Source organism: Oncorhynchus clarkii, chromosome 2 (assembly GCF_045791955.1).
Source record: "Oncorhynchus clarkii lewisi isolate Uvic-CL-2024 chromosome 2, UVic_Ocla_1.0, whole genome shotgun sequence".
Taxonomy (NCBI): domain Eukaryota; kingdom Metazoa; phylum Chordata; class Actinopteri; order Salmoniformes; family Salmonidae; genus Oncorhynchus; species Oncorhynchus clarkii.
This window is the reverse complement of record NC_092148.1, coordinates 92,619,294-92,646,182: the sequence shown is the minus strand read 5'-3', so window position 1 is coordinate 92,646,182 and position 26,889 is coordinate 92,619,294. Positions and strand designations below refer to the sequence as shown.

The 26,889-nt window shown below is 42.9% G+C and overlaps 2 protein-coding genes, 1 non-coding gene and 2 pseudogenes across 3 annotated transcripts in view; 4 read left to right on the top strand and 1 right to left on the bottom strand.

Annotated features, from left to right (window-relative positions):
• LOC139376291 (uncharacterized) overlaps positions 1-3,753 on the top strand; it is a 35,728-nt gene extending 31,975 nt beyond the window's left edge. The window contains exon 7 of the mRNA XM_071118675.1: positions 3,625-3,753. The gene's annotated coding sequence lies outside the window, so the exon portion shown is untranslated. The remainder of the gene's footprint in view (positions 1-3,624) is intronic.
• Positions 2,979-11,724, top strand: LOC139376304 (nascent polypeptide-associated complex subunit alpha, muscle-specific form-like). Its single transcript, XM_071118687.1, has 7 exons — positions 2,979-3,775; positions 4,547-5,507; positions 5,741-5,876; positions 6,096-6,191; positions 9,317-9,474; positions 9,605-9,676; positions 9,983-11,724. The coding sequence occupies exons 1-5, from the start codon at positions 3,505-3,507 to the stop codon at positions 9,332-9,334; spliced, it is 1,482 nt and encodes a 493-aa protein (XP_070974788.1). The 5' UTR covers positions 2,979-3,504; the 3' UTR covers positions 9,335-9,474; positions 9,605-9,676; positions 9,983-11,724.
• A 4,246-nt stretch (positions 11,725-15,970) lies between these two features.
• On the top strand, positions 15,971-16,128 carry LOC139383495 (U2 spliceosomal RNA; annotated as a pseudogene).
• Positions 16,129-17,407: 1,279 nt separating this feature from the next.
• On the bottom strand, positions 17,408-17,589 carry LOC139383775 (U2 spliceosomal RNA). Its single transcript, XR_011628788.1, has one exon. It is a non-coding gene; the product is annotated as a U2 spliceosomal RNA (small nuclear RNA).
• Positions 17,590-20,193: 2,604 nt separating this feature from the next.
• LOC139383461 (U2 spliceosomal RNA) lies at positions 20,194-20,407 on the top strand (annotated as a pseudogene).
• Positions 20,408-26,889: the final 6,482 nt, after the last annotated feature.

Genomic DNA, 26,889 nt, shown 5'->3' with positions numbered 1-26,889 from the left:
TCTACATGCTTTTTTTTTTTACACTAGAAGCTGTCAATCTCTATTTAAATATTTCTGTAAAGCCAATATTGAAAGACATTTCAATTTGCGTGATGTTTTGTTGTCTCTACCTTCTTGTCCTTTGTGCTGTTGTCATTTGCCCAATGTTGGCACCCTGTTTTGTGCTGCTACCATGTTGTGTTGCTGCAATGTTGTGTTGCTACCATGTTGTGCTGCCATGTTGTGTTGCTACCATGTTGTGTTGGCATGTTGTGCTGCTACCATGCTGTGTTGTCATGTGTTTCTGCCATGATGTGCTCCTACCATGCTGTGTTGTCATGTGTTTCTGTCATGCTATGTTATCTTTGGTCTCTCTTTATGTAGTGTTGTGTTGTCTCTCTTGTCATGTGTGTTTTGTTCTAGATTTATATTTATCCCAGCCCCCGTCCCCGCAGGAGGCCTTTTAACCTTCTGGTAGGCCGTCATTGTAAATAAGAATTTGTTCTTAACTGACTTGCCGAGTTAAATAAAGGTGAAATAAAAGTTAAACAGAGAGGAATTGGAAGAGGTCCATTCCACGGACTCATCAACTTTTTATCGTGTACAAAGAGTTACTCCTTTGCTTACGGCCATACTAGCCTGAAACCGCCCGACCTCGGCTGCTAAGCAGGGTTGGCTTGTTTAGTACTTGGCCGGCTGACTGCCTGGGAATACCAGGTTCTGTACATTTCAGCATGGGGTGTCTTCTTTCCTTGTTTTATATTTAGAACATTCACATTGTAATGAAACACGCAGGGAGCAGGTCTCGAACCCTCGACCTTCTAGCCCGAAGTCCAGCGCGCTATCGACTGTGACGCAAAAGCAATGCTCGAGAGGCAGAGTCGATATCCTCGCTTATAAACCCAGGGTCGTTACAATGTTCTGTCAGATCCAATTTGTAAGAGGTGGTGTGGTTGAAACCCTCTGCCATTATAACACTTTATTAATGCTCCCTGACTTAACATGCCAGTATGGGACTCACCTATGAGTTAGTCTGGCTAACACAAAGTCCTGTTGTTGTTGTTGTTGTTGTTGAGAGAACCAACCAATGTGTCGGCTCCAATTCTGAGCAAATGCTGCCTTTTTTACAAAAGGCCTCCTGTCCAGACCAGTGTGTCACAGCTCTAAAATAACGTGTCTTAAAACATGGAAGGCGGTCGGGAGGAGGCAAGATCAGGTCAAATCAAATCAAATTTATTTATATAGCCCTTCGTACATCAGCTGATATCTCAAAGTGCTGTACAGAAACCCAGCCTAAAACCCCAAACAGCAAGCAATGCAGGTGTAGAAGCACGGTGGCTAGGAAAAACTCCCTAGAAAGGCCAAAACCTAGGAAGAAACCTAGAGAGGAACCAGGCTATGTGGGGTGGCCAGTCCTCTTCTGGCTGTGCCGGGTGGAGATTATAACATAACATGGCCAAGATGTTCAAATGTTCATAAATGACCAGCATGGTCGAATAATAATAAGGTAGAACAGTTGAAACTGGAGCAGCAGCACAGTCAGGTGGACTGGGGACAGCAAGGAGTCATCATGTCAGGTATTCCTGGGGCATGGTCCTAGGGCTCAGGTCCTCCGAGAGAGAGAAAGAAAGAGAGAATTAGAGAGAGCATATGTGGGATGGCCAGTCCTCTTCTGGCTGTGCCGGGTGGAGATTATAACAGAACATGGCCAAGATGTTCAAATGTTCATAAATGACCAGCATGGTCGAATAATAATAAGGCAGAACAGTTTAAACTGGAGCAGCAGCACGGTCAGGTGGACTGGGGACAGCAAGGAGTCATCATGTCAGGTATTCCTAGGGCATGGTCCTAGGGCTCAGGTCCTCTGAGAGAGAGAAAGAAAGAGAGAATTAGAGAGAGCATATGTGGGATGGCCAGTCCTCTTTTGGCTGTGCCGGGTGGAGATTATAACAGAACATGGCCAAGATGTTCAAATGTTCATAAATGACCAGCATGGTCGAATAATAATAAGGCAGAACAGTTGAAACTGGAGCAGCAGCACGGCCAGGTGGACTGGGGACAGCAAGGAGTCATCATGTCAGGTCGTCCTGGGGCATGGTCCTAGGGCTCAGGTCCTCCGAGAGAGAGAGAGAAGGAGAGAATTAGAGAACGCACACTTAGATTCACACAGGACACCGAATAGGAGAGGAGAAGTACTCCAGATATAACAAACTGACCCTAGCCCCCCGACACATAAACTACTGCAGCATAAATACTGGAGGCTGAGACAGGATGGTGGGTGGGTGGGTCCATTCTAGCCAATAAGAGGGCAACAATAGACACAACTCTGCATATAAATTGTTTTAGGAAAAAAAAAAAAGTGTCCGTGATGTCATGTGTCCTACTTTTATATATCAGTACACTCAGAAACACCTAAGCACGAGTGGGACTGGGGAGGTGATTAACATTTAGTTTTTCCCCCCCTAGAACCACACAAACCACAGCTGATTCAAATAATAAGAGCTTGATGATGAATTTATTATTTTAAGTCAGCTGTGTAGCGCTGGGGGCAAAAAAACTAAAACGTTCAACCCTTGGGATCCCCAGGACCCAGTTTGGAAAAAGGCCGCTATTGGACAGACACTTCAAAACGTGGCCTGCTATTGGACACACTTCAAAACGCGGCCTGCTATAGGACAGACACTTCAAAACGTGGCCTGCTATAGGACAGACACTTCAAAACGTGGCCTGCTATAGGACAGACACTTCAAAACGTGGCCTGCTATAGGACAGACACTTCAAAACGTGGCCTGCTATAGGACAGACACTTCAAAACGTGGCCTGCTATAGGACAGACACTTCAAAACGTGGCCTGCTATAGGACAGACACTTCAAAACGTGGCCTGCTATAGGACAGACACTTCAAAACGCGACCTGCTATAGGACAGACACTTCAAAACGCGACCTATCTGTTTCTACACGTACTACTGCACGTCTGAGCTCCAGAAGCCCAGGCCACTTTGGAGAATTTAAACTATGAATGAAACACAGAACACGTATTGGAATTGTTTAGTAAACCAGATGAAGAAATAATTGAAAGGTTAGAGTAGACCTATGTTCAGAGATTAACTTCCACAATCTATGTTTACAAGCCATTCAAAATGTATTTCATGTGACGTTAAAATGGTGAGAGGCCAGTATGATTTTAACCCCTTGGGTACCTTACAATCACAGCCATCCTGAAACTGCCGGGTAGGGCAACAGGTACGCATGCTTTTTCCTCGTGTGTATGTTTTCTTCAAATGATGACACTAGTGCAGACCTCTGCGTAGTTTGATCTGTCGACCTAACGAGCTACATGTATTTGGGTCAGAGAAGACATTGTTTTCCTGTACCTTTAAGAGTGGGGCGCAGTGTGCAGGACTACACTGGGGACGTAATTCAAACACTTGGCTCCTCCTAATTTTACGGTTTCGTTTCCTGGAGTTCGAGCCTGTCGTGTTGTTGACAAAAAAACGTAACAAATATAGTTTTTTACTGGGCAAAATGGGTCAGTCGTTGCCGACCCCGGACTGCGAGCCCTCGGTGTGTCCTTTGTGCCACGGTATATGTCGGAATCCGACTGCGCTGAGATGCAAACATATTTTCTGCTACTGCTGTATACAGGAGTTATGGAGTGGTTCGCCCACCGGTCCATACTACTGCCCCGAGTGCAAGGAGGAGTACAAGACATTACCGGTGGGGTTCAAGAGAGACACTACCGCAAGTCCGTGGCGACATGAAGCGCCTGCACATACACGCACCAGCTCAGCCACAGGTAACTTCCCGAATTCACCAGACACTTCTGCCCATGCGCAATTAGGCTGGGGACAACGATACAGGGGTTTATTCATTACGCCGATTCTGTTGCAAAACGTTTGGTCTGTTACAAAACGTTTTGCAACACAAACCGTTTATTTCAAACGGAAAACCTTTTGCAACGAAAACGAGAATTTAATATTGGACCAATTCTGATAGGTCCCTCCACGCTTCATTCCGTTTGCTCTGTTTGGTTCATAAACGGTAAACGGTTTCCGTTCCAAGACGTAATAAATACACCCCAGGTTCGCTGACTAGTCATGGGAACGAACATTTCCAAAGTTAGGCTACTGCTGGGGAAGATGTACCTGTGTAATGGTACTAGGCCTACAGTTTAAAACAATAACACATCGTTAACACATTGTTTTAATATGGTGGTGATGACTTGGCTATGATAGAAACATTAACAACAATATTACGCTATATTGACTGACGCACACGAGTAACGACACAGGTCAAAGTCTACTGAAGTCCATTGACTTGCCTTAAAATCAATCGACCTTATTCTATCTTAAAATAATGATATTTATGATATTTCCCATCATTTTGTAACTCTGCATCATTGGGAAGGGCTTGTAAAGCAAGCATTTCGCTTAAAGTCTACACCTGTTGTATTCTGTGCTGTGACAAATACAATTTGATTTAGCTAGGTTTGTGTCCTTTTGATGTAACCTAAGTAGGCCTAATCACTACTAATTTATTTGTGTTATGTATGTTGTGTTGGGTATAGAAGGCAGAGCCAATGAAGAGGATGTCATTGAGATAAATTTGGCGGGCTGGACCCTTGGGAAGAGAGCCTCCATCTCTCAATCCAAGCGTCTGTTAGGGAAGAGACCAGCCAGTTCTCCTGTCCCAGGAGGCCATCTTCACGACAACAAGAGACAAGCCACTGGCAGCTCCTCTTCCTCCCACTCCAGGGGACGGTCTGGTGACCGTAAGAGACCCGCCACTTCCTCTTCCTCCTCTTCAGCCAATCAGAACACGTCGTCTGACGTCGAGTTGTCCAGTGAGGAGGAGGTGCCAGCAGCACCATTCTCCTTAGCAACCAAACCGCCTAGTACTGCGTCCGTCGCCGTCAGAGGTCCGGACCTGACACGTGATAGGTCTAGGTCCCCTAGGAGAGACCCACCCATTGAGCTGGACGAACCCCCTGCTGCAACAGAACCTCTTACAAGAGAACCACTGAATGACCCTAGAAAATCACCTGAAGCAGCAGCAGGTCACATGACCAACACATCGCCAAGAAGAATCACCACCGTTGAGCTGGACCCACCTCCACCCCCTGCAAGAGATCCGTACACACCCGCCAAGAATCCTGCTGAAACGACCATAACAACCCATTTACGTTTAGTCACCCCTACGAAGGAGAAGCCTGTTGAAGCTGAGCGGGAGCCTCTTCCAGAGATCTCCAACAGATCTGGTCCAATCGGCACCTCCACCTCTCCTACCCGTGCTGCCAACAACCTGTCCCCTGGACGTACCAACCTGTCCCCCAGCCTGGCTCGTCAAACCTCTAGGGAGACCTTCCTACCCTGCCACTATTGCCCCAGCCAGGGCTCTCTCCCTGCGGTGAAGACCTGCCTGGTGTGTGGAGCCTCCATGTGCTCCGACCACCTCCGGCCTCACCTGGAGTCCCCTGTCTTCCAGAGCCACACCCTGGTACCCCCTGTGGAGGACACCTCACCCTGGAGGTAAAGTTTCACTCTTATTTGGGGAGAATCTCAATTGAATTTCCTTTTCTGAGCTGCACAAAGTGAAATTCCTAACAACTTTGGACGGTATTTGCAGTAAAGTCTTGAATTCCTGTAAATACTTTGTGTTTCAACATTTCATTTAAAGTTGACGATTGTTTTATTTAATTTATTATATGACAAATCATTAAACAACTGGCAGCAAGCTGAAGTATAACTTACATTGTCATCAGGTGCCCGGAACACCAGGAGATGAACCGAATCTACTGCCGTCAGTGTAGTGTGTGTGTCTGTACCGTGTGTACCGTGATCGGGTCGCACCGGGACCACGCTTGCGTCAGCATCAGAGAGGCCGAGAGGGAGCTGAGGGTGAGAAACAGAGGAGTGTTTACCAAACACACATACCAACACACCACAAAAATACCTGATCACATCCCAGTTGTATGAGCCGTAGTATTAATGTTGTCTAAGGATCGTTAGTGGTGAATAAACATATCACACGCGTTATAGTATAAATACGTGTTCCAGAGAGCTAAAGCATGTTTTCTATTGACGGCAGGATGACGGCACTGTGTTTTTGTCTTGCAGGGGAACCTGAAACAGGAGATGAAGAAGATGCAGGGAGCGGAACAGTCTTTAATCAGCAGAGTGACTGAGATGACAGAGAAGAAACAGAGATTCCAGGTAAGAAGGACAGGACCTCAGTTGGACCAGGTATTTTTTTTTTTTAGGTCTGACCTGACGCAAAAGCCTAATAATGTACACACCCTGTATCCCTCTAAATCAAATGTTACAGTTCACCTTACAGTGAAATGCTGAATACAACAGGTGTAGTAGACCTTACAGTGAAAGCTGAATACAACAGGTGTAGGTAGACCTTACAGTGAAATGCTGAATACAACAGGTGTAGGTAGATCTTACAGTGAAATGCTGAATACAACAGGTGTAGTAGATCTTACAGTGAAATGCTGAATACAACAGGTGTAGTAGATCTTACAGTGAAATGCTGAATACAACAGGTGTTTTTTATTTTATTTTATTTAACCTTTATTTAACCAGGTAGGCTAGTTGAGAACAAGTTCTCATTTACAACTGCGACCTGGCCAAGATAAAGCAAAGCAGTGTGAACAGACAACACAGAGTTACACATGGAGTAAACAATAAACAAGTCAATAACACAGTAGAAACAAAAGGGGGAAAAAATAGTCTATATACATTGTGTGCAAAAGGCATGAGGTAGGCGAATAATTACAATATAGTGTAGTAGACCTCACAGTGAAATGCTGAATACAACAGGTGTAGTAGACCTTAGTGAAATGCTGAATACAACAGGTGTAGTAGACCTCACAGTGAAATGCTGAATACAACAGGTGTAGTAGACCTCACAGAGAAATGCTGAATACAACAGGTGTAGTAGACCTCAGTGAAATGCTGAATACAACAGGTGTAGTAGACCTTACAGTGAAATGTTTACAAGTCCTTAACCAACAATGCAGTTTTAAGAAAGTACCTACAAAAAGAGTATGAGATAACAATAACAAATAATTAAAGCGCAGCAGTAAATGACAACAGCAGGGCTATATACAGGGTATTACGGTACAGAGTCAATGTGGAGGTTATATACAGTGGTACCGGTACAGAGCCAATGTGGAGGCTGTATACAGGGTATTACGGTACAGAGTCAATGTGGAGGCTATATACAGGGTATTACGGTACAGAGTCAATGTGGAGGCTATATACAGGGTATTACGGTACAGTCAATGTGGAGGCTATATACAGGGTATTACGGTACAGAGTCAATGTGGAGGCTATATACAGGGTATTACGGTACAGAGTCAATGTGGAGGTTATATACAGTGGTACCGGTACAGAGCCAATGTGGAGGCTGTATACAGGGTATTACGGTACAGAGTCAATGTGGAGGCTATATACAGGGTATTACGGTACAGAGTCAATGTGGAGGCTATATACAGGGTATTACGGTACAGTCAATGTGGAGGCTATATACAGGGTATTACGGTACAGAGTCAATGTGGAGGTTATATACAGGGTATTACGGTACAGAGTCAATGTGGAGGCTATATACAGGGTATTACGGTACAGTCAATGTGGAGGCTATATACAGTGGTACCGGTACAGAGCCAATGTGGAGGCTGTATACAGGGTATTACGGTACAGAGTCAATGTGGAGGCTATATACAGGGTATTACGGTACAGAGTCAATGTGGAGGCTATATACAGGGTATTACGGTACAGAGTCAATGTGAAGGCTATATACAGGGTATTACGGTACAGAGTCAATGTGGAGGCTATATACAGGGTATTACGGTACAGAGTCAATGTGGAGGCTATATACAGGGTATTACGGTACAGAGTCAATGTGGAGGCTATATACATGGTATTACGGTACAGAGTCAATGTGGAGGCTATATACAGGGTATTACGGTACAGAGTCAATGTGGAGGCTATATACAGGGTATTACAGTACAGAGTCAATGTGGAGGTTATATACAGGGTGTTACGGTACAGAGTCAATGTGGAGACAATATACAAGGTATTACGGTACAGAGCCAATGTGGAGACTATATACAGGGTGTTACGGTACAGAGTCAATGTGGAGGTTACGGTACAGAGTCAATGTGCGGGGGCACCAGTGTCGAGATAATTGAGGTAATATATGGGAAGGCTCTTTCAGCATGAATACCCCCGTGCAAAGCGAGGTCCATGCAGAAATGGTTAGTCGATCAGTGTGTTTAGAACTTGACTGCACAGAGACCTGACCTCAATCCCATCGAAAGCCTTCGGGATGAATTGGAATGCTGACTGCGTGCCTAATCGCCCAACATCAGTGCCCGACTTCACTAATGCTCTTGTGGCTGAACGGAATCAAGTCCCCCTGCAGCAATGTACCAACATCTAGTGGAAAGCCTTCCCAGAAGAGTTGAGGCTGTTATAGCAGCAATGTTCCAACATCTAGTGGAAAGTCTTCCCAGAAGAGTGGAGGCTGTTATAGCAGCAATGTTCCAACATCTAGTGGAAAGCCTTCCCAGAAGAGTGGAGGCTGTTATAGCAGCAAAGGGAGGACCAACTGCATATTAAATGCCCATGATTTTAGAATGAGATGTTCGACAAGCAGGTGTCCACATACACTACATTACCAAAAGTATGTTGAATGACAAATATTTAAGGCTGACAGTCTACACATACAGTGCCTTGCAAAAGTATTCGGCCCCCTTGAACTTTGCGACCTTTTGCCACATTTCAGGCTTCAAACATAAAGATATAAAACTGTATTTTTTTGTGAAGAATCAACAACAAGTGAGACACATGCTCTCTGCGCTTTTAACGGACCTCTGAGACTATCACAGTGCAGGTGCATTTATATGGAGACTTGATTACACACTGGTGGATTGTATTTATCATCATTAGTCATTTAGGTCAACATTGGATCATTCAGAGATCCTCACTGAACTTCTGGAGAGAGTTTGCTGCACTGAAAGTAAAGGGGCTGAATAATTTTGCACGCCTGATTGTGTCCCACTTGTTGTTGATTCTTCACAAAAAAATACAGTTTTATATCTTTATGTTTGAAGCCCGAAATGTGGCAAAAGGTCGCAAAGTTCAAGGGGGCCGAATACTTTCGCAAGACACTGTATTACAGATTCATAGAAAGCTTTACAGAGAATCTGCGATTTATATTGTAAAATGTCTGGTTTAAGTATCAAGAGTTTTAGACATTGTCAACACCAGTTGCCTGTGGAAAGCTTCATATCATTGGTGCTCAAATAATTTTTTCCTTCTCAAATCAGGTGTCGTCAACAACGTAAAAGGAATTGATGCCATAAGCCCGTCTTCTAAAGATGAGTTCAGAGTTTGAAAAGTTGTTAAAAGACAAGAAATCACCTTTTGAGACTTCAATACACTATTCCGGCTTCCTAGAGTCCTTGTTGAGACCTCTGTCTCTCATGTAAGTATTGATTTAATAATATACCGTTTGAAAAGTAACCGATGTTATTGGTCATGCATCTCAACGGTCAATGAGGCTGTTCCTGTATTATATGAAATACTGTTTTAACTGTGCATCTCTTATGTTACAGTGGAGGTAGAGGACTTGAAGAAAGTCAGCAACTCCCACAGTCTTACTAAGTGAAAAACAGAAACAGGAAAAGGTTAGTGGGTTTTTTATTATTTTCTTTTTCAAAATGACAGACAAAAAAAAAAAAGTTAAAAAAAAAAAATCTGTGACAAAACTGACATGCTTTATTTACAAATAAACCAAAAGCAAGCTTTTAAAATGGTTACATACAGAGACATTTATCACCAGTATCCATGGTCTACTTAGACCGGTATTCAGTCCGGTTCATGTTCATTAGGCATCAAACGGAAGAAAACAGACTGAGGCGTGCCCTAATGGACATGATGATAAAATGAATGACTGTCATAAGACAAAACGAATCCGTCTTTATTTCCAACAGCAGCTGAATAAAGGGAAGAAGAAAAAGAAAGGTGTGGTTGCTGCCGGAGGGATGAAGTCCAAAATGAAGGATGACCTATCGGACTACGGAGAGTTCGATGGAGGTTACGCACAAGACTACGAGGACTTCATGTGACGTGACACCAACCCGATTTCTGTATCTCAAACGACACCCTGTTCCCTATGTAGAACCCTTTATATAGGGGATAGGGTGGCATTTAGTAGGGTTCCAATGTCTGTCCCCATTCCCCCTCCGCTCTGCTCCACCAAGCCCCCTCAGGGCATGACCTATGACCTATTCTACTGCCCAGAGCCATCCAATGATAACCACCCTTATGTCGCCCGCCGCCAGCCGCACACAAACTCGATTCTGAAAAGAAGTGTTGAATGGTTTGACGAGGAACGTCTGATTTCAACAGGGTTGTTTCTCCTCGTTAGAAATTCCTTCAACGATTCCTCGAAACTGACTGACCAATAAGACTGTGTTCTGGATACCAAAATGTTTCACCTCCCATAATGAGATGCGAAAACCCAGCATCAAACTTGTTTTTTTTCCCCAATCCTAGAATGAATTTAATTTGATCTTTTAAAAGAAATGATCTGTCAAACAAAATTTAATTGTTACTGTTTGACGAAGGAAAATACATTTTGTGTTCCGTGCAAATCAGATTATTACTATTTTTCTCAAGTATAAATTAAATATTTGTTTTACTCAAAGGATGGCTATTGGCATTCTGAAATATAATAGTACATTGTTATGTAAAGACTATAGTTCTCCAAATGTCAGTTCGGTGCTCATCACATATTACACTTGGGAATATATTGATCCTTGACATCATATAGTATTTCTCAGGAGAAAATGTCCAAATAAGTCAAGGAGTTTAGGACCAGTTGAGAAAAGCATCATTGAGATGAACATGTTAGATAAATTCAGGACTCGGTTTGCATGGTCACAGTCTACAAATATTTTTTTAGGGGGGGTGAATTCCTAAATTCCGTGTTTAAAGATTGATTACTTCTAGTTGTAAGGAGGGTAATATCGCCCTGAACATTCTTCCCCCTACATTATTTACATTTTCTAGGAAAATAATACAAAATGTTACGATAAAGTAATTTAAGGCTAGGAAGTATTGAAGCCACACAAGTCAATGTGTGAACAGAGGCCCATATACTGCTGAAATGAATATGATGTAACCATAGTCTTAACTGTTTGTGTATTTTAATGGAGGAATGATGGCGCTGAAAATAATCTGTTATGTAGCATTTCAATAAATAGCCGTAGGGTCAAGTAGTAAACACGGCGCTGACCATTTCATCCTGGGCCTATGTTCACAAAACGTCTGAGTAGATACGCTGATCTAGAATCAGATGCCCCCCCCCCCTTCTTATTCATTATGATCAGAAAAAGACTAAACTGATCCTAGAGCAGCACTGCTACACTGAGAAACCCAGTATAATCGCTTCCACTGAGTTGAAGCAACAATCACTCTAGGTCTCCTTGGCATAACTTTGCACGGCTTGTATCAAGTGAGGTGAGAAACAGACCAAATGTATTTAGGAAAGAAGGTTGTACTGGGTTATTATCACTTGTTTTTCTTTTTCACAGCACATTTTCAGGATTGGTAATGGAAATAAAAACAATATTAAAGATTAAAGTTGTCTTATTTTATCCACCTAATTTAATAAAATCACTGTTTTAAGAATATTTTTTTAATGCATTTTAGAATTTGGATCATTTTGGCTTAACAAATGAAGTATTTTAATGTTATTTATGGGTTGATCTGCTAATTGCGCCCAGAGCATAACGGGGAAATACATTGGATTTGGAGAAAAAAAAAGGTCTTAACTTGTTTCGAGGGTGAAATTTCAAACCACAATATTATGTCGTCATGATAACCAAATTTTGTTCAACTTGCATTGCAAGGTTTGTCTATGTTCCTTTAAAACAATGTCAGATCATCGATGTCATATCCACGATCAGAAGAAAGAAAACAATAGGCTTGGCAGCACATCCTACTGGAAAAATAGCTATGATAGTTGTCACTGACTGTTGGTACCAATGAGCTATCGTGAGAATGATTGTCGAAAGGTCTCCACTTGAAAACTAAATAGATTCACTGTTGCTATCGAAGTCATTCTGAAGGGTAGATTTAACAGATGCAAATGATCCTGCTTTATCACTATTTAGGCCTGTAAACTGAGTGTACAAAACATTAGGAACACCGTCCTAATATTGAGTTGCACCCCCTTTTGCCCTCAGAACAGACTCAAATAAAGTATATTTGGGTACAAAAATAAAATCCAAATTAAAACAATAGCAGGGCATAACCAGTCATTATTATTCCTGGACTCTACAAGGTGTTGAAAGCGTTCCACAGGGATGCTGGCCCCATGTTGACTCTACAAGGTGTTGAAAGCGTCTCCTCCCCTTCATCTTTAACCCGGTCTCCTCCCCTTCATCTTTAACCCGGTCTCCTCCCCTTCCTCTTTAACCCGGTCTCCTCCCCTTCCTCTTTAACCCGGTCTCCTCCCCTTCCTCTTTAACCCGGTCTCCTCCCCTTCCTCTTTAACCCGGTCTCCTCCCCTTCATCTACACCGATCGAAGTGGATTTAACAAGAGACATCAATAAGGGTTAGGGTTAGCTTTCACCTGGATTCACCTGGTCAGTCTGTCATGGAAAGAGCATGGTTTTGTATGTACAGTGGGGCAAAAAAGTATTTAGTCAGCCACCAATTGTGCAAGTTCTCCCACTTAAAAAGATGAGAGGTCTGTAATTTTCATCATTGGTAGACTTCAACTATGACAGACAAAATGAGAAAAAAAATCCAGAAAATCACATTGTAGGATTTTTAATTATTTATTTGCAAATTATGGTGGAAAATAAGTATTTGGTCACCTACAAACAAGCAAGATTTCTGGCTCTCACAGACCTGTAACTTCTTTTTTAAGAGGCTCCTCTGTCCTCCACTCGTTACCTGTATTAATGGCACCTGTTTGAACTTGTTATCAGTATATAAGACACCTGTCCACAACCTCAAATAGTCACACTCCAAACTCCACTATGGCCAAGACCAAAGAGCTGTCAAAGGACACCAGAAACAAAATTGTAGACCTACACCAGGCTGGGAAGACTGAATCTGCAATAGGTAAGCAGCTTGGTTTGAAGAAATCAACTGTGGGAGCAATTATTAGTATATGGAAGACATACAAGACCACTGATAATCTCCCTCGATCTGGGGCTCCACGCAAGATCTCACCCCGTGGGGTCAAAATGATCACAAGAACGGTGAGCAAAAATCTCAGAACCACACGGGGGGACCAAGTGAATGATCTGCAGAGAGCTGGGACCAAAGTAACAAAGCCTACCATCAGTAACACACTACGCCGCCAGGGACTCAAATCCTGCAGTGCCAGACGTGTCCCCCTGCTTAAGCCAGTACATGTCCAGGCCCGTCTGAAGTCTGCTAGAGAGCATTTGGATGATCCAGAAGAAGATTGGGAGAATGTCAAATGGTCAGATGAAACCCAAAATATAACTTTTTGGTAAAAACTCAACTCGTCGTGTTTGGAGGACAAAGAATGCTGAGTTGCATCCAAAGAACACCATACCTACTGTGAAGCATGGGGGTGGAAACATGCTTTGGGGCTGTTTTTCTGCAAAGGGACCAGGACAACTGATCCGTGTAAAGGAAAGAATGAATGGGGCCATGTATCGTGATATTTTGAGTGAAAACCTCCTTCCATCAGCAAGGGCATTGAAGATGAAACGTGGCTGGGTCTGTCAGCATGACAATGATCCCAAACACACCGCCCGGACAACGAAGGAGTGGCTTCGTTGCCCAGTCTCCAGATCTCAATACCATAGAAAATCTTTGGAGGGAGTTGAAAGTCCGTGTTGCCCAGCAACTGCCCCAAAACATCGCTGCTCTAGAGGAAACCTACCTGAGCCACTTGTGTGGGTTGTAGACTCCGTCTCATGCTACCACTAGAGTGAAAGCACCGCCAGCATTCAAAAGTGACCAAAACATCAGCCAGGAAGCATAGGAACTGAGAAGTGACCTGCAACGTGGTACTCTCCTCTGAGACAGTCTGCTACACCTGCAACGTGGTACTCTCCTCTGAGACAGTCTGCTACACCTGCAACGTGGTACTCTCCTCTGAGACAGTCTGCTACACCTACATAAGAGAACCAGTAGAAAGTGAGAATAAAGCCTGGTCCAACAATGGGCTGGTTGTTCTCTGAACATCCTTCTGTAAAAAAATTGTGAAGAAATAGTTCCTCAAAGATTTTTTTTATTCACAAGCACTGGTACAGTAAAACAAAGTCTGTCTTCATTCGGTCAATCCACTGACATCTTGGATGTCTCAGTTACAATCACATGCGTCTGAAACTTCACACGAGATACAACTAAGATGATAAAAATCAAGAGGATGTAGGCTGCTTCTCCATTCAATTAGAATTCTAAAAGTTATTAGTAAGACGATTGAGATTCAATATCTCGCAGATAAAAACACAGTTTTGCAGGCAACAGCCTGTCTGAAAGCACAGTTTTGCAGGCCACAGCCTGTCTGTCTGAAAGCACAGTTTTGCAGGACACAGCCTGTCTGAAAGCACAGTTTTGCAGGCCACAGCCTGTCTGAAAGCTATTATCCACTTCTATGTTTGGATGTTCAGGGAATACAAGAGGAATTATACTTAAAAGGTTGATTTAAATTGGTAGGTAAGTGATTGGGTATTGTTGGGCTCCCGAGTAGCGCAGCGGTCTAAGGCTAGAGGCGTCACTCCAAACCCTGGTTCGATTCCAGGCTGTATCACAACCGGCCGTGATTAGGAGTCCCATACTGCGGCGCACAATTGGCCCAGTGTCGTCCGGGTTTTGCCCGGTCGGTAGGCTGTCATTGTAAATAAGAATTAGTTCTTAACTGACTTGCCTAGTTAAATAAATGAGTCGAGAGGAGGAAACAAAAGAAGAGGATGAAGAGGTTGGACGAAGATGAGGAAGAGGAGGTGTGGTGAGCTTTAGTGGTAATACTGGAGAAAGGCCTGATGAGGTTATTCTAGTCCTATACCTCCATCGTGAGTTAGGAGGAGGAAGAGGAGGAGGTGTGGTGAGCTTCAGTGTTAGTACTGGAGAAAGGCCTGTCCCAGTCTCCTCTCTATATGTACCACTAATGTAAATGTAAATATCAAAACAGATACCAAACATTAAGAAACTATAAGGAAGAGAAGAGTAACTGCAATGAAATAAACCAGAGACCTGTGGAAAGAAGCCCCCTGATCTCCTCGTGTCTGCCAGCAGGGGAGGACACCACGCCTCAGCTCAGGACACCACGCCTCAGCTCAGGACACCACGCCTCAGCTCAGGACACCACGCCTCAGCTCAGGACACCACGCCTCAGCTCAGGACACCACGCCTCAGCTCAGGACACCACGCCTCAGCTCAGGACACCACGCCTCAGCTCAGGACACCACGCCTCAGCTCAGGACACAACACCTCAGCTCCTGCTGTAACGGGTGGACCGAAGGCCGATTCCACCAAGCTCTGGCTCACCCTCACGTGTCTGAAGGACGCACTGTGGTCCTCTGACAACTTGTTGGTAGGGAAACGCATGGAGACCACCCATCAGACAGTGGCCTTGATAGCTACGGAAGCCCTGAGGTGGTATGGACAAAATAGAGCCTCGACCCCAGACAAAGTATCACCAACACCATCTAAGGTCCCGGCCTGACAGCGCTGCAACGCCTAGGGGAGGGATCTCTTCTGGGCCCTGAAGGATGGGGGCGGAGTTGATTCGGAAGAGCAGGAGGAGGCAAGTTTGATAAGGACTCACCTCATTCCTGCACAAAGGAGAGAAGACCTCTTTTAATAACATGTACTTTTAACATATAATGTTTCAATGCAGTTGTTTATGCATATTATGTCGTTTTAAAGCGTACAATTGATTATGTTAAAAGTATGAGCTATTTTAAGAAACCCTGCGACAATAACCATTTTTCCAAAATAAAATAAATCTGTTCTTATCAGTTTAATATCTGATATGTCCCCTATCTGGGGACAATATATTAAATGGATTTTTCCACGGTCAAGTAGGTTATACATAACTGTGCCATTATTCAGAATTCTGATTGTGTGCGGTCATGATTCGCTTGTATGAAATTTGGAGCCCCAAGCTACAGGCTTCCGTAGGGCTAAACCTGCCGAGCTGAAAACATGCGATTTAGAAGGGTTCGATTATACGCCCAGGCTTTTATTTTACAATTAGTATCAGCAACGATCTGGAGCCGTCTGTCAGTAATACCCACATACATTTATTTTAGCGATCATTTTGGACATGTAGCCTATTGTAATCATTTGGGAACTTATGTAGCAGGTTAAACCTGGAGCCTGGCGCACGGTTCACGACGACTGGACTGTTGTCATACAGTTTCACGATTAGTGAGAATGAAAGTAGATTTGTAGGATTATAGTTCAACCACTATTGGACACTTTTTCTCCACATTCCAATATTTCATGGATGGAACTTGAATTCTGACAACTTTCAGTATGAAACAAAGCAGTGCATGTTTTATTCATCGATATACAGTATTTCGTGAGTAGATAGATGCTCTCCAACCCAATAGGCCTATTGGTATTTTATGTGCATGATATGAAGTTTGCTGTAGTGACTGACTAAGCCTAATTTTAAAAGTGTGCCTCAAAAGTGCCATGTTTGCAAACGTGTATTATGCGAAGCACACATTTAGTTAGGCAGCCAGGACCGTAGGACGCATTGTCGGTCTAGCTCTCACTGCAGTCCAGTGCCATGGACATCTTTGAAGTTTGGCCTCTAGTAATTTAGGAGGGCAACTTTATAAAGGCCTCCCTACAATGACCTTATCATGCAAGGCTCTACAGACAGATTAAAAAAATATATAGACTATTTTTATTTCATACATTATTTGTGTTGATGATGTACTATGTAATGAAGTCGAGTGGTTCAACATTAAAATGCATTTTGATTGAACACATAGCTTGAACAAGGCGACGGTCGGTGGAAGTCTGGCGCCACCAAGTGGACAATTATTTTACCTGAGATATTTTTTAAAATATCAAATGTTATGTCAATATTGTTATCTGCAAATGGTTTCCCACACCCCTATTTGATAGATTTTTATTCCAGTTTAGCAGTAAATCTGGTTTTAACTCAATAACGATTTGTCTCGTTTCGTTGGTGCAAGTGAGAACAGGTGTTTTCTTCTGGAAGTTTTGTTGCATTTCCTTTTTAAACAGCTCATCTGTATTTTTGTACATCATTTTATACACATACAAACGGCATAAAATGGCTTCACCACTTTCTAGGCATCATTGACAGACTTGCTCAAACGTAATGATTCTAATAAAAGTAACATCCGGTTAACTTCGTCCAATTTATATTTACAACGGCAGGGGGTGCACCGTTCCTGGAGGTACTGCAATACCAGGTCGATGCGTGGAGTGGACGGAGCAAGCCCCTATTCCATCTCCCTATTCCAAAAATCAATTTAATATATGGTCCCCAGATAGGGGACGTATCAGATATTAAACTGATAAGAACAGATTTTTTTTTTTTTTTTTTGGAAAAATAATTTTTATTTTCATTTCACATTGAAATACAAATTCAGTGCATAACGTTGTACATAACATGGATACTTACAAACAGTATCAACTACACTTGATCTTAGCCAAAAGGCCGAGAAGCGATACCGCAATGCTTTCGGGAGGAAGGTGCCGTTCTCAGACACGTTAAATCCGGTAAAGGTTACACCTAAATGAGCTCTGTACACTTTACAACAAATATCAAAGATGATGCTATTTTTAAAAAATGGTGGCATAGACTGGGATTTGATCAACGTCGGGAAAAGACACTTTTCACTGTTACAATGTAACACATTGGAAGGTTCCAAAGTGACGTGGACATCCGCCCTCCAATCTGAAACGAGACAAATCCTTATTGAGTTCAAACCAGATTTACAGCTAAATTGGAATAATAATCTAGCAAATAGGGGTTGAAGAAATAATTAATATTGACATAACATGTTATCTTTTATATAATATCTCAGGAAGCGTTGATGCCACAAGGGAACTAAAATAATTGTCCACTTGGTGGCGCCAGACTTCCACCGACCGTCGCCTCTCCTATGTGGTCAATCAAAACGCATTTGAATGTTGAACCACTTTAAAAATATATTTAACTAGGCAAGTCAATTCAGAACAAATTCTTATTTTCAATGACGGCCTAGGAACAGTGGATTAACTGCCTTGTTCAGGTGGCAGAACAATAGATTTGTACCTTGTCAGCTCAGGGATTTGATCCAGCAACCTCTCAGTTACTGGCCCAATGCTCTTACAGGGCTATTTGCCGCCCCAGTTGACTTCAATACATACACCATCAACGCAAGAATAGCCTGTGTATTTTTAAATCTGTCTGTAGAGCCTTGCATGATAAGGTCATTGTGAGGAGGCCTTTATAAAGTTGCCCACCTGAATTACTAGAGGCCAAACTTCAAAGATGTCCATGGCACTGGACTGCAGTGAGAGCTAGACCGACAATGCGTCCTACGGTCCTGGCTGCCTAACTAAATGTGTGCTCAGCATAATACACTTTTGTAAACATGGCTCTGTTGAGGCATACTTTTACAATTAAGCTTAGTCGGTCACTACAGCAAACTTCATATCATGCACATAAATTGCCATTACGCAGAAAATACTTTATATTGATGAATAAAAACTACACTGGTTTGATTCATCCTGAAAGTTAGGTTTAGGCTACTACATGATACTGTCCTTGTACCCATCATGAGGCTGCTACAACCTAGCCTATGAATGAAAGTTTACAACATAGGTGAACACAGGTTGAGAGACTTTTGAGTAATCAAGATGACAGACATTATTGACACATTCAATACCGCCTTGTTCAATCTTGCCTTCATCTAGCTGATCTAGAGTGTAATCATTAGTCCAACATTTGCAAATGAGAGTTTCCATTGGACAAATTCAGGTATGTTTATCCCCGTTTGGTTCCGTTTGCTTTCGCTTTAAGAAACGTTTTTCAACAGAATCAACGGAATGAATACACCCCTGATCACACGCAAACACAGATCATTTTCAAAACAGCACGATCCCTTTGATCGTGGGATAATTCCTTCTGGCACCTACGTGCTCTCCTCCTCTCACCTTTAACCTTCACTTGTGGACTTCAGTGCACAACACATCAGCTGTCTGACCAGGCGAAAAAAAACCTTACCAAGCCAAACCTTCATATCATAACCACTAACTGCTACACACAGCCTACAATAGAGTACCACAGTATGAGTCATAATACCCATAACACCTAGCGGTCAAACAGGGAAATGGTTCCAAGTATTTTGGCAGAAATTCTCCCCCCACTTCTAATTTACTTCATTTTGTGGCTAGAGTCAAATACTTTCTGTGGCACATATGAGTCAAATACTTTCTATACTACAAACGTCACGTCAGGATAGGCAACCCGAAAGGAATAATTGATGCATGTGTGTTACATTAAACATAGATGAGGGAGTAAAATGTTGGCAAGCAATAAACATTTCAGAAATCCCAACTACTAGTCGAATAAGACATGGGAGAGATGATGAATTTTGATGATGAATTTTGGCAAAGAGAAGAAAAGAAAACTGCAGAGATACAGTGAGGCAAAAAAGTATTTAGTCAGCCACCAATTGTGCAAGTTCTCCCACTTATTTTCCACCATAATTTGCAAATAAATTCATTAAAAAAATCCTACAATGTGATTTTCTGGATTTTTTCTCTCTCATTTTGTCTGTCATAGTTGAAGTGTACCTGTGATGAAAATTACAGGCCTCTCATCTTTTTAAGTGGGAGAACTTGCACAATTGGTGGCGGACAAAATACTTTCTTGCCCCACTGTATATTGACTATGATAGCTGATATGAATGGTGAGTTGATCATCACATCAACGTTTATTCGTCACATGCACAGGATACAGGGTGTAAACAGTACAGTGAAGTGTTTACGTGCATCATATACACATTACAATACAATACGCCTGGTCTCGGAAGCTAAGCAAGGTCAGGCCTGGTTAGTCCTTGGATGGGAGACTGCCTGGGAATACCAGGTGCTGTCAGCATTTTTGTCCCTCATGGTACTGTACTCTTGTACTATTTAAATCCGGAAACAACCTATTACAGTTTCTCAATCGTCTACAAGCATTTTTCTTGGAACAAGGTTGTCGAGTTTTTAGAACAAAGTCCATAAGACACAGAGCTGTTGCAAAACAGTAAATGGATTTTCAAAATGTAGACCATATATTAAAGGGATTTTTGGAATAGGGAGATGGAATAGGGGCTTGCTCCGTCCACTCCACGCATCGACCTGGTATTGCAGTACCTCCAGGAACGGTGCACCCTCTGCCGTTGTAAAGGAAAAGTAGACCAAGTTAACCGGGTGGTTATTTTATTAGAATCATGATGGATATTACATTTGAGGTAGTTAACTAGTGACTCCCCATCCCACAAGAGGGAGCGTAATTATCAACTGACACTAATTAGCATAACGCAACGGACATAAATTTCCCTAGAAAATATTCATATTCATGAAAATCACAAGTGAAATATATTGAGACACAGCTTAGCCTTTTGTTAATCACCAGGTCATCTCAGATTGTCAAAATATGCTTTACAGCCAAAGATAGGACAAGCATTTGTGTAAGTTTATCGATAGCCTAGCATAGCATTTTGTCCAGCTAGCAGCAGGTAACTTGGTCACGGAAATCAGAAAAGCAATCAAATTAAATCGTTTACCTTTGATGAGCTTCGGATGTTTCCACTAAGGAAACTCCCAGTTAGATATAAAATGTTCCTTTTTTCCCAAAATATTATTTTTGTAGGAGAAATAGCTCCGTTTTTTCTTCATGTTTGGCTGAGAAATCGCCCGGCAATTGCGGTCACTGAAAACGCCGAAAAATATTACAAATTAGCTCCATAATATCGACAGAAACATGGCAAACGTTGTTTATAATCAATCCTCAAGGTGTTTTTCAAATATCTATTCGATAATATATCCACCGGGACAATTCGTTTTTCAGTAGGACAGATTGGAGTAATGGCTACCTCTGTATTTTACCCGAGAGTCACTCTGGCAGCATCAGGTGACCACTTGCGCAATGTAGCCGCTAAATGCGTAAAACTACGTCACAATGCTGTAGACACCTTGGTGAATACGGAGAAAAAGTAATCTGGTTGATAGCCCATTCACTGCTCAATATGGACGCATTGGAACGCAGCGCTTTCAAAACATGAGGCACTTCCGGATTGGATTTTTCTCAGGCTTTCGCCTGCAACATCAGTTCTGTTTTACTCACAGACAATATTTTTACAGTTTTGGAAACTTTAGAGTGTTTTCTATCCTAAGCTGTCAATTATATGCATATTCTAGCATCTTGTCCTGACAAAATATCCCGTTTACTACGGGAACGTTATTTTTCCAAAAATGAAAATAGTCAATGTCAATGATGACTAGATAGTGTTGGTCAAGTCAGTCACCTATTCTATTGACTATGACAGCTGATATGAATGGTGAGTTGATCATCAAATCAAAGTTTATTTGTCACGTGCACAGGATACAGGGTGTAAACGGTACAGTGAAATGATTACTTGCAAGCTCTCCTAAACAAAAATATCCACAAATAGCTAAGTAATAAAGTTGTTAAAAAAATAAAATGGTTGATTGGAAATATATACACAATAACAATATACAGTATGAACTCTGTAATGTGTGTAAGTTATGTACTGGTGTCTTTACCTGTATGAGTGGCAGTCCATGTTATCTGATATACAGTGTGGAGAACAAGTATTTGATACACTTTTAAAAAAATTGTATTTATTTTATTTCACCTTTATTTAACCAGGTAGGCTAGTTGAGCACAAGTTCTAATTTACAACCCGCGACCTGGCCAAGATAAAGCATAGCAGTGTGAACAGACAACACAGAGTTACACATGGAGTAAACAATTAACAAGTCAGTAACACAGTAGAAAAAAAAGGGGAGTCTATATACATTGTGTGCAAAAGGCATGAGGAGGTAGGCGAATAATTACAATTTTGCAGATTAACAACACTGGAGTGATAAATGATCAGATGGTCATGTACAGGTAGAGATATTGGTGTGCAAAAGAGCAGAAAAGTAAATAAATAAAAACAGTATGGGGATGAGGTCGGTAAAAATGGGTGGGCTGTTTACCGATAGACTATGTACAGCTGCAGCGCTCGGTTAGCTGCTCAGATAGCAGATGTTTGAAGTTGGTGAGGGAGATAAAAGTCTCCAACTTCAGCGATTTTTGCAATTCGTTCCAGTCACAGGCAGCAGAGAACTGGAACGAAAGGCGGCCAAATGAGGTGTTGGCTTTAGGGATGATCAGTGAGATACACCTACTGGAGCGCGTGCTACGGATGGGTGTTGCCATCGTGACCAGTGAACTGAGATAAGGCGGAGCTATACCTAGCATGGACTTGTAGATGACCTGGAGCCAGTGGGTCTGGCGACGAATATGTAGGGCCAGCCGACTAGAGCATACAAGTCGCAGTGGTGGGTGGTATAAGGTGCTTTAGTGACAAAACAGATGGCACTGTGATAAACTGCATCCAGTTTGCTGAGTAGAGTGTTGGAAGCAATTTTGTAGATGACATCGCCAAAGTCGAGGATCGGTAGGATAGTCCGTTTTAGTAGGGTAAGTTTGGCGGCGTGAGTGAAGGAGGCTTTGTTGCAGAATAGAAAGCCGACTCTTGATTTGATTTTCGATTGGAGATGTTTGATATGAGTCTGGAAGGAGAGTTTGCAGTCTAACCAGACACCTAGGTACTTATAGATGTCCACATATTCAAGCTCGGAACCATCCAGGGTGGTGATGCTGGTCAGGCGTGCGGGTGCAGGCAGCGAACGGTTGAAAAGCATGCATTTGGTTTTACTAGCGTTTAAGAGCAGTTGGAGGCCACGGAAGGAGTGTTGTATGGCATTGAAGCTCGTTTGGAGGTTAGATAGCACTGTGTCCAAGGACGGGCCGGAAGTATATAGAATGGTGTCGTCTGCGTAGAGGTGGATCAGGAAATCGCCCGCAGCAAGAGCAACATCATCATCATGATGATCATCATACAGAGAAAAGAGTCGGCCCGAGGATTGAACCCTGTGGCACCCCCATAGAGACTGCCAGAGGACCGGACAGCATGCCCTCCGATTTGACACACTGAACTCTGTCTGCAAAGTAATTGGTAAACCAGGCAAGGCAGTCATCCGAAAAACTGACGATTTTGCTGGTTTTCCTACTTACAAAGCATGAAGAGGCCTGTAATTTTTTTTATCATAAGTACACTTCAACTGTGAAAGACAGAATCTAAAACAAAAATCCAGAAAATCATATTGTATGATTTTTAAGTAATTCATTTGCATTTTATTGCATGACATAAGTATTTGATCACCTACCAACCAGTAAGAATTCCGGCTCTCACAGACCTGTTAGTTTTCCTTTAAGAAGCCCTCCTGTTCTCCACTCATTACCTGTATTAACTGCACCTGTTTGAACTCGTTACCTGTATAAAAGACACCTGTCCACACACTCAATCAAACAGACTCTAACCTCTCCACAATGGCCAAGACCAGATAGCTGTGTAAGGACATCAGGGTTAAATTGTAGACCTGCACAAGGCTGGGATGGGCTACAGGACAATAGGCAAGCAGCTTGGTGAGAAGGCAACAACTGTTGGCGCAATTATTAGAAAAATGGAAGAAGTTCAAGATGACGGTCAATCACCCTCGGTCTGGGGCTCCATGCAAGATCTCACCTAGTGGGGCATCAACGATCATGAGGAAAGTGAGGGATCAGCCCCAAACTACACGGCAGGACCTGGTCAGAGCTGGGACCACAGTCTCAAAGAAAACCATCAGTAACACACTATGCAGTCATGGATTAAAATCCTGCAGCACACGCAAGGTCCCCCTGCTCAAGCCAGCGCATGTCCAGGCCCGTCTGAAGTTTGCCAATGTCCATCTGGATGATCCAGAGCAGGAATGGGAGAAGGTCATGTGGTCTGATGAGACAAAAATATATATTTTTGGTCTAAACTCCACTCGCCGTGTTTGGATGAAGAAGGATGAGTACAACCCCAAGAACATCATCCCAACCGTGAAGCATGGAGGTGGAAACATCATTCTTTGGGGATGCTTTTCTGCAAAGGGGACAGGACGACTGCACCGTATTGAGGGGAGGATGGATTGGGCCATGTATCGCGAGATCTTGGCCAACAACCTCCTTCCCTCAGTAAGAGCATTGAAGATGGGTCGTGGCTGTGTCTTCCAGCATGACAATGACCCGAAACACACAGCCAGGGCAACTAAGGAGCAGCTCCGTAAGAAGCATCTCAAGGTCCTGGAGTGGCCTAGCCAGTCTCCAGACCTGAACCCAATAGAAAATCTTTGGAGGGAGCTGAAAGTCCGTATTGCCCCGCGACAGCCCAGAAACCTGAAGGATCTGGAGGTCTGTATGGAGGAGTGGGCCAAAATCCCTGCTGCAGTGTGTGCAAACCTGGTCAAGAACTACAGGAAACGTATGATCTCTGTAATTGCAAACAAAAGCTTCTGTACCAAATATTAAGTTCTGCTTTTCTGATGTATCAAATACTTATGTCATGCAATAAAATGCAAATTAATTACTTCAAAATCATACAATGTGATATTCTGGATTTTTGTTTAAGATTCCGTTTCTCACAGTTGAAGTGTACTTATGATAAAAATTAGACCTCTACATGCTTTTTTTTTTTACACTAGAAGCTGTCAATCTCTATTTAAATATTTCTGTAAAGCCAATATTGAAAGACATTTCAATTTGTGTGATGTTTTGTTGTCTCTACCTTCTTGTCCTTTGTGCTGTTGTCATTTGCCCAATGTTGGCACCCTGTTTTGTTCTGCTGCAATGTTGTGTTGCTGCAATGTTGTGTTGCTACCATGTTGTGCTGCCATGTTGTGTTGCAACCATGTTGTGTTGCCATGTTGTTGCTACCATGTTGTGTTGCCATATTGTGCTGCTGCCATGTTGTGTTGTCATGTGTTTCTGCCATGATGTGTTGCTACCATGCTGTGTTGTCATGTGTTTCTGTCATGCTATGTTATCTTAGGTCTCTCTTTATGTAGTGTTGTGTTGTCTCTCTTGTCATGATGTGTGTTTTGTCCTAGATTTATATTTATCCCAGCCCCCGTCCCCGCAGGAGGCCTTTTAACCTTCTGGTAGGCCGTCATTGTAAATAAGAATTTGTTCTTAACTGACTTGCCGAGTTAAATAAAGGTGAAATAAAAGTTAAACAGAGGAATTGGAAGAGGTCCATTCCAGACACTTTTTATCGTGTAGAAAGAGTTACTCCTTTGCTTACGGCCATACTAGCCTGAAACCTCGGCTGCTAAGCAGGGTTGGGCTTGTTTAGTACTTGGCCGGCTGACTGCCTGGGAATACCAGGTTCTGTACATTTCAGCATGGGGTGTCTTCTTTCCTTGTTTTATATTTAGAACATTCACATTGTAATGAAACAGGCAGGGAGCAGGTCTCGAACCCTCGACCTTCTAGCCCGAAGTCCAGCGCGCTATCGACTGTGACGCAAAAGCAATGCTCGGGAGGCAGAGTCGATATCCTCGCTTATAAACCCAGGGTCGTTACAATGTTCTGTCAGATCCAATTTGTAAGAGGTGGTGTGGTTGAAACCCTCTGCCATTATAACACTTTATTAATGCTCCCTGACTTAACATGCCAGTATGGGACTCACCTATGAGTTAGTCTGGCTAACACAAAGTCCTGTTGTTGTTGTTGAGAGAACCAACCAATGTGTCGGCTCCAATTCTGAGCAAATGATGCCTTTTTTACAAAAGGCCTCCTGTCCAGACCAGTGTGTCACAGCTCTAAAATAATGTGTCTTAAAACATGGAAGGTGGTCGGGAGGAGGCAAGATCAGGTCAAATCAAATCAAATGTATTTATATAGCCCTTCGTACATCAGCTGATATCTCAAAGTGCTGTACAGAAACCCAGCCTAAAACCCCAAACAGCAAGCAATGCAGGTGTAGAAGCACGGTGGCTAGGAAAAACTCCCTAGAAAGGCCAAAACCTAGGAAGAAACCTAGAGAGGAACCAGGCTATGTGGGGTGGCCAGTCCTCTTCTGGCTGTGCCGGGTGGAGATTATAACAGAACATGGCCAAGATGTTCAAATGTTCATAAATGACCAGCATGGTCGAATAATAATAAGGCAGAACAGTTTAAACTGGAGCAGCAGCACGGTCAGGTGGACTGGGGACAGCAAGGAGTCATCATGTCAGGTATTCCTGGGGCATGGTCCTAGGGCTCAGGTCCTCCGAGAGAGAGAAAGAAAGAGAGAATTAGAGAGAGCATATGTGGGATGGCCAGTCCTCTTTTGGCTGTGCCGGGTGGAGATTATAACAGAACATGGCCAAGATGTTCAAATGTTCACAAATGACCAGCATGGTCGAATAATAATAAGGCAGAACAGTTGAAACTGGAGCAGCAGCACGGCCAGGTGGACTGGGGACAGCAAGGAGTCATCATGTCAGGTAGTCCTGGGGCATGGTCCTAGGGCTCAGGTCCTCCGAGAGAGAGAAAGAAAGAGAGAAGGAGAGAATTAGAGAACGCACACTTAGATTCACACAGGACACCGAATAGGAGAGGAGAAGTACTCCAGATATAACAAACTGACCCTAGCCCCCCGACACATAAACTACTGCAGCATAAATACTGGAGGCTGAGACAGGATGGTGGGTGGGTGGGTCCATTCTAGCCAATAAGAGGGCAACAATAGACACAACTCTGCATATAAATTGTTTGAGAAAAAAAAAAGTGTCCGT

Excerpts from the sequence above, each read along its gene's own strand:
- LOC139376304 (XM_071118687.1), top strand. The coding sequence starts at position 3,505 with ATGGGTCAGTCGTTGCCGACCCCGGACTGCGAGCCCTCGGTGTGTCCT. Across the intron at positions 5,508-5,740 it reads GAGGACACCTCACCCTGGAG|GTGCCCGGAACACCAGGAGA; the intron begins GTAAAGTTTCAC and ends CATTGTCATCAG. Across the intron at positions 5,877-6,095 it reads AGGCCGAGAGGGAGCTGAGG|GGGAACCTGAAACAGGAGAT; the intron begins GTGAGAAACAGA and ends TTTGTCTTGCAG.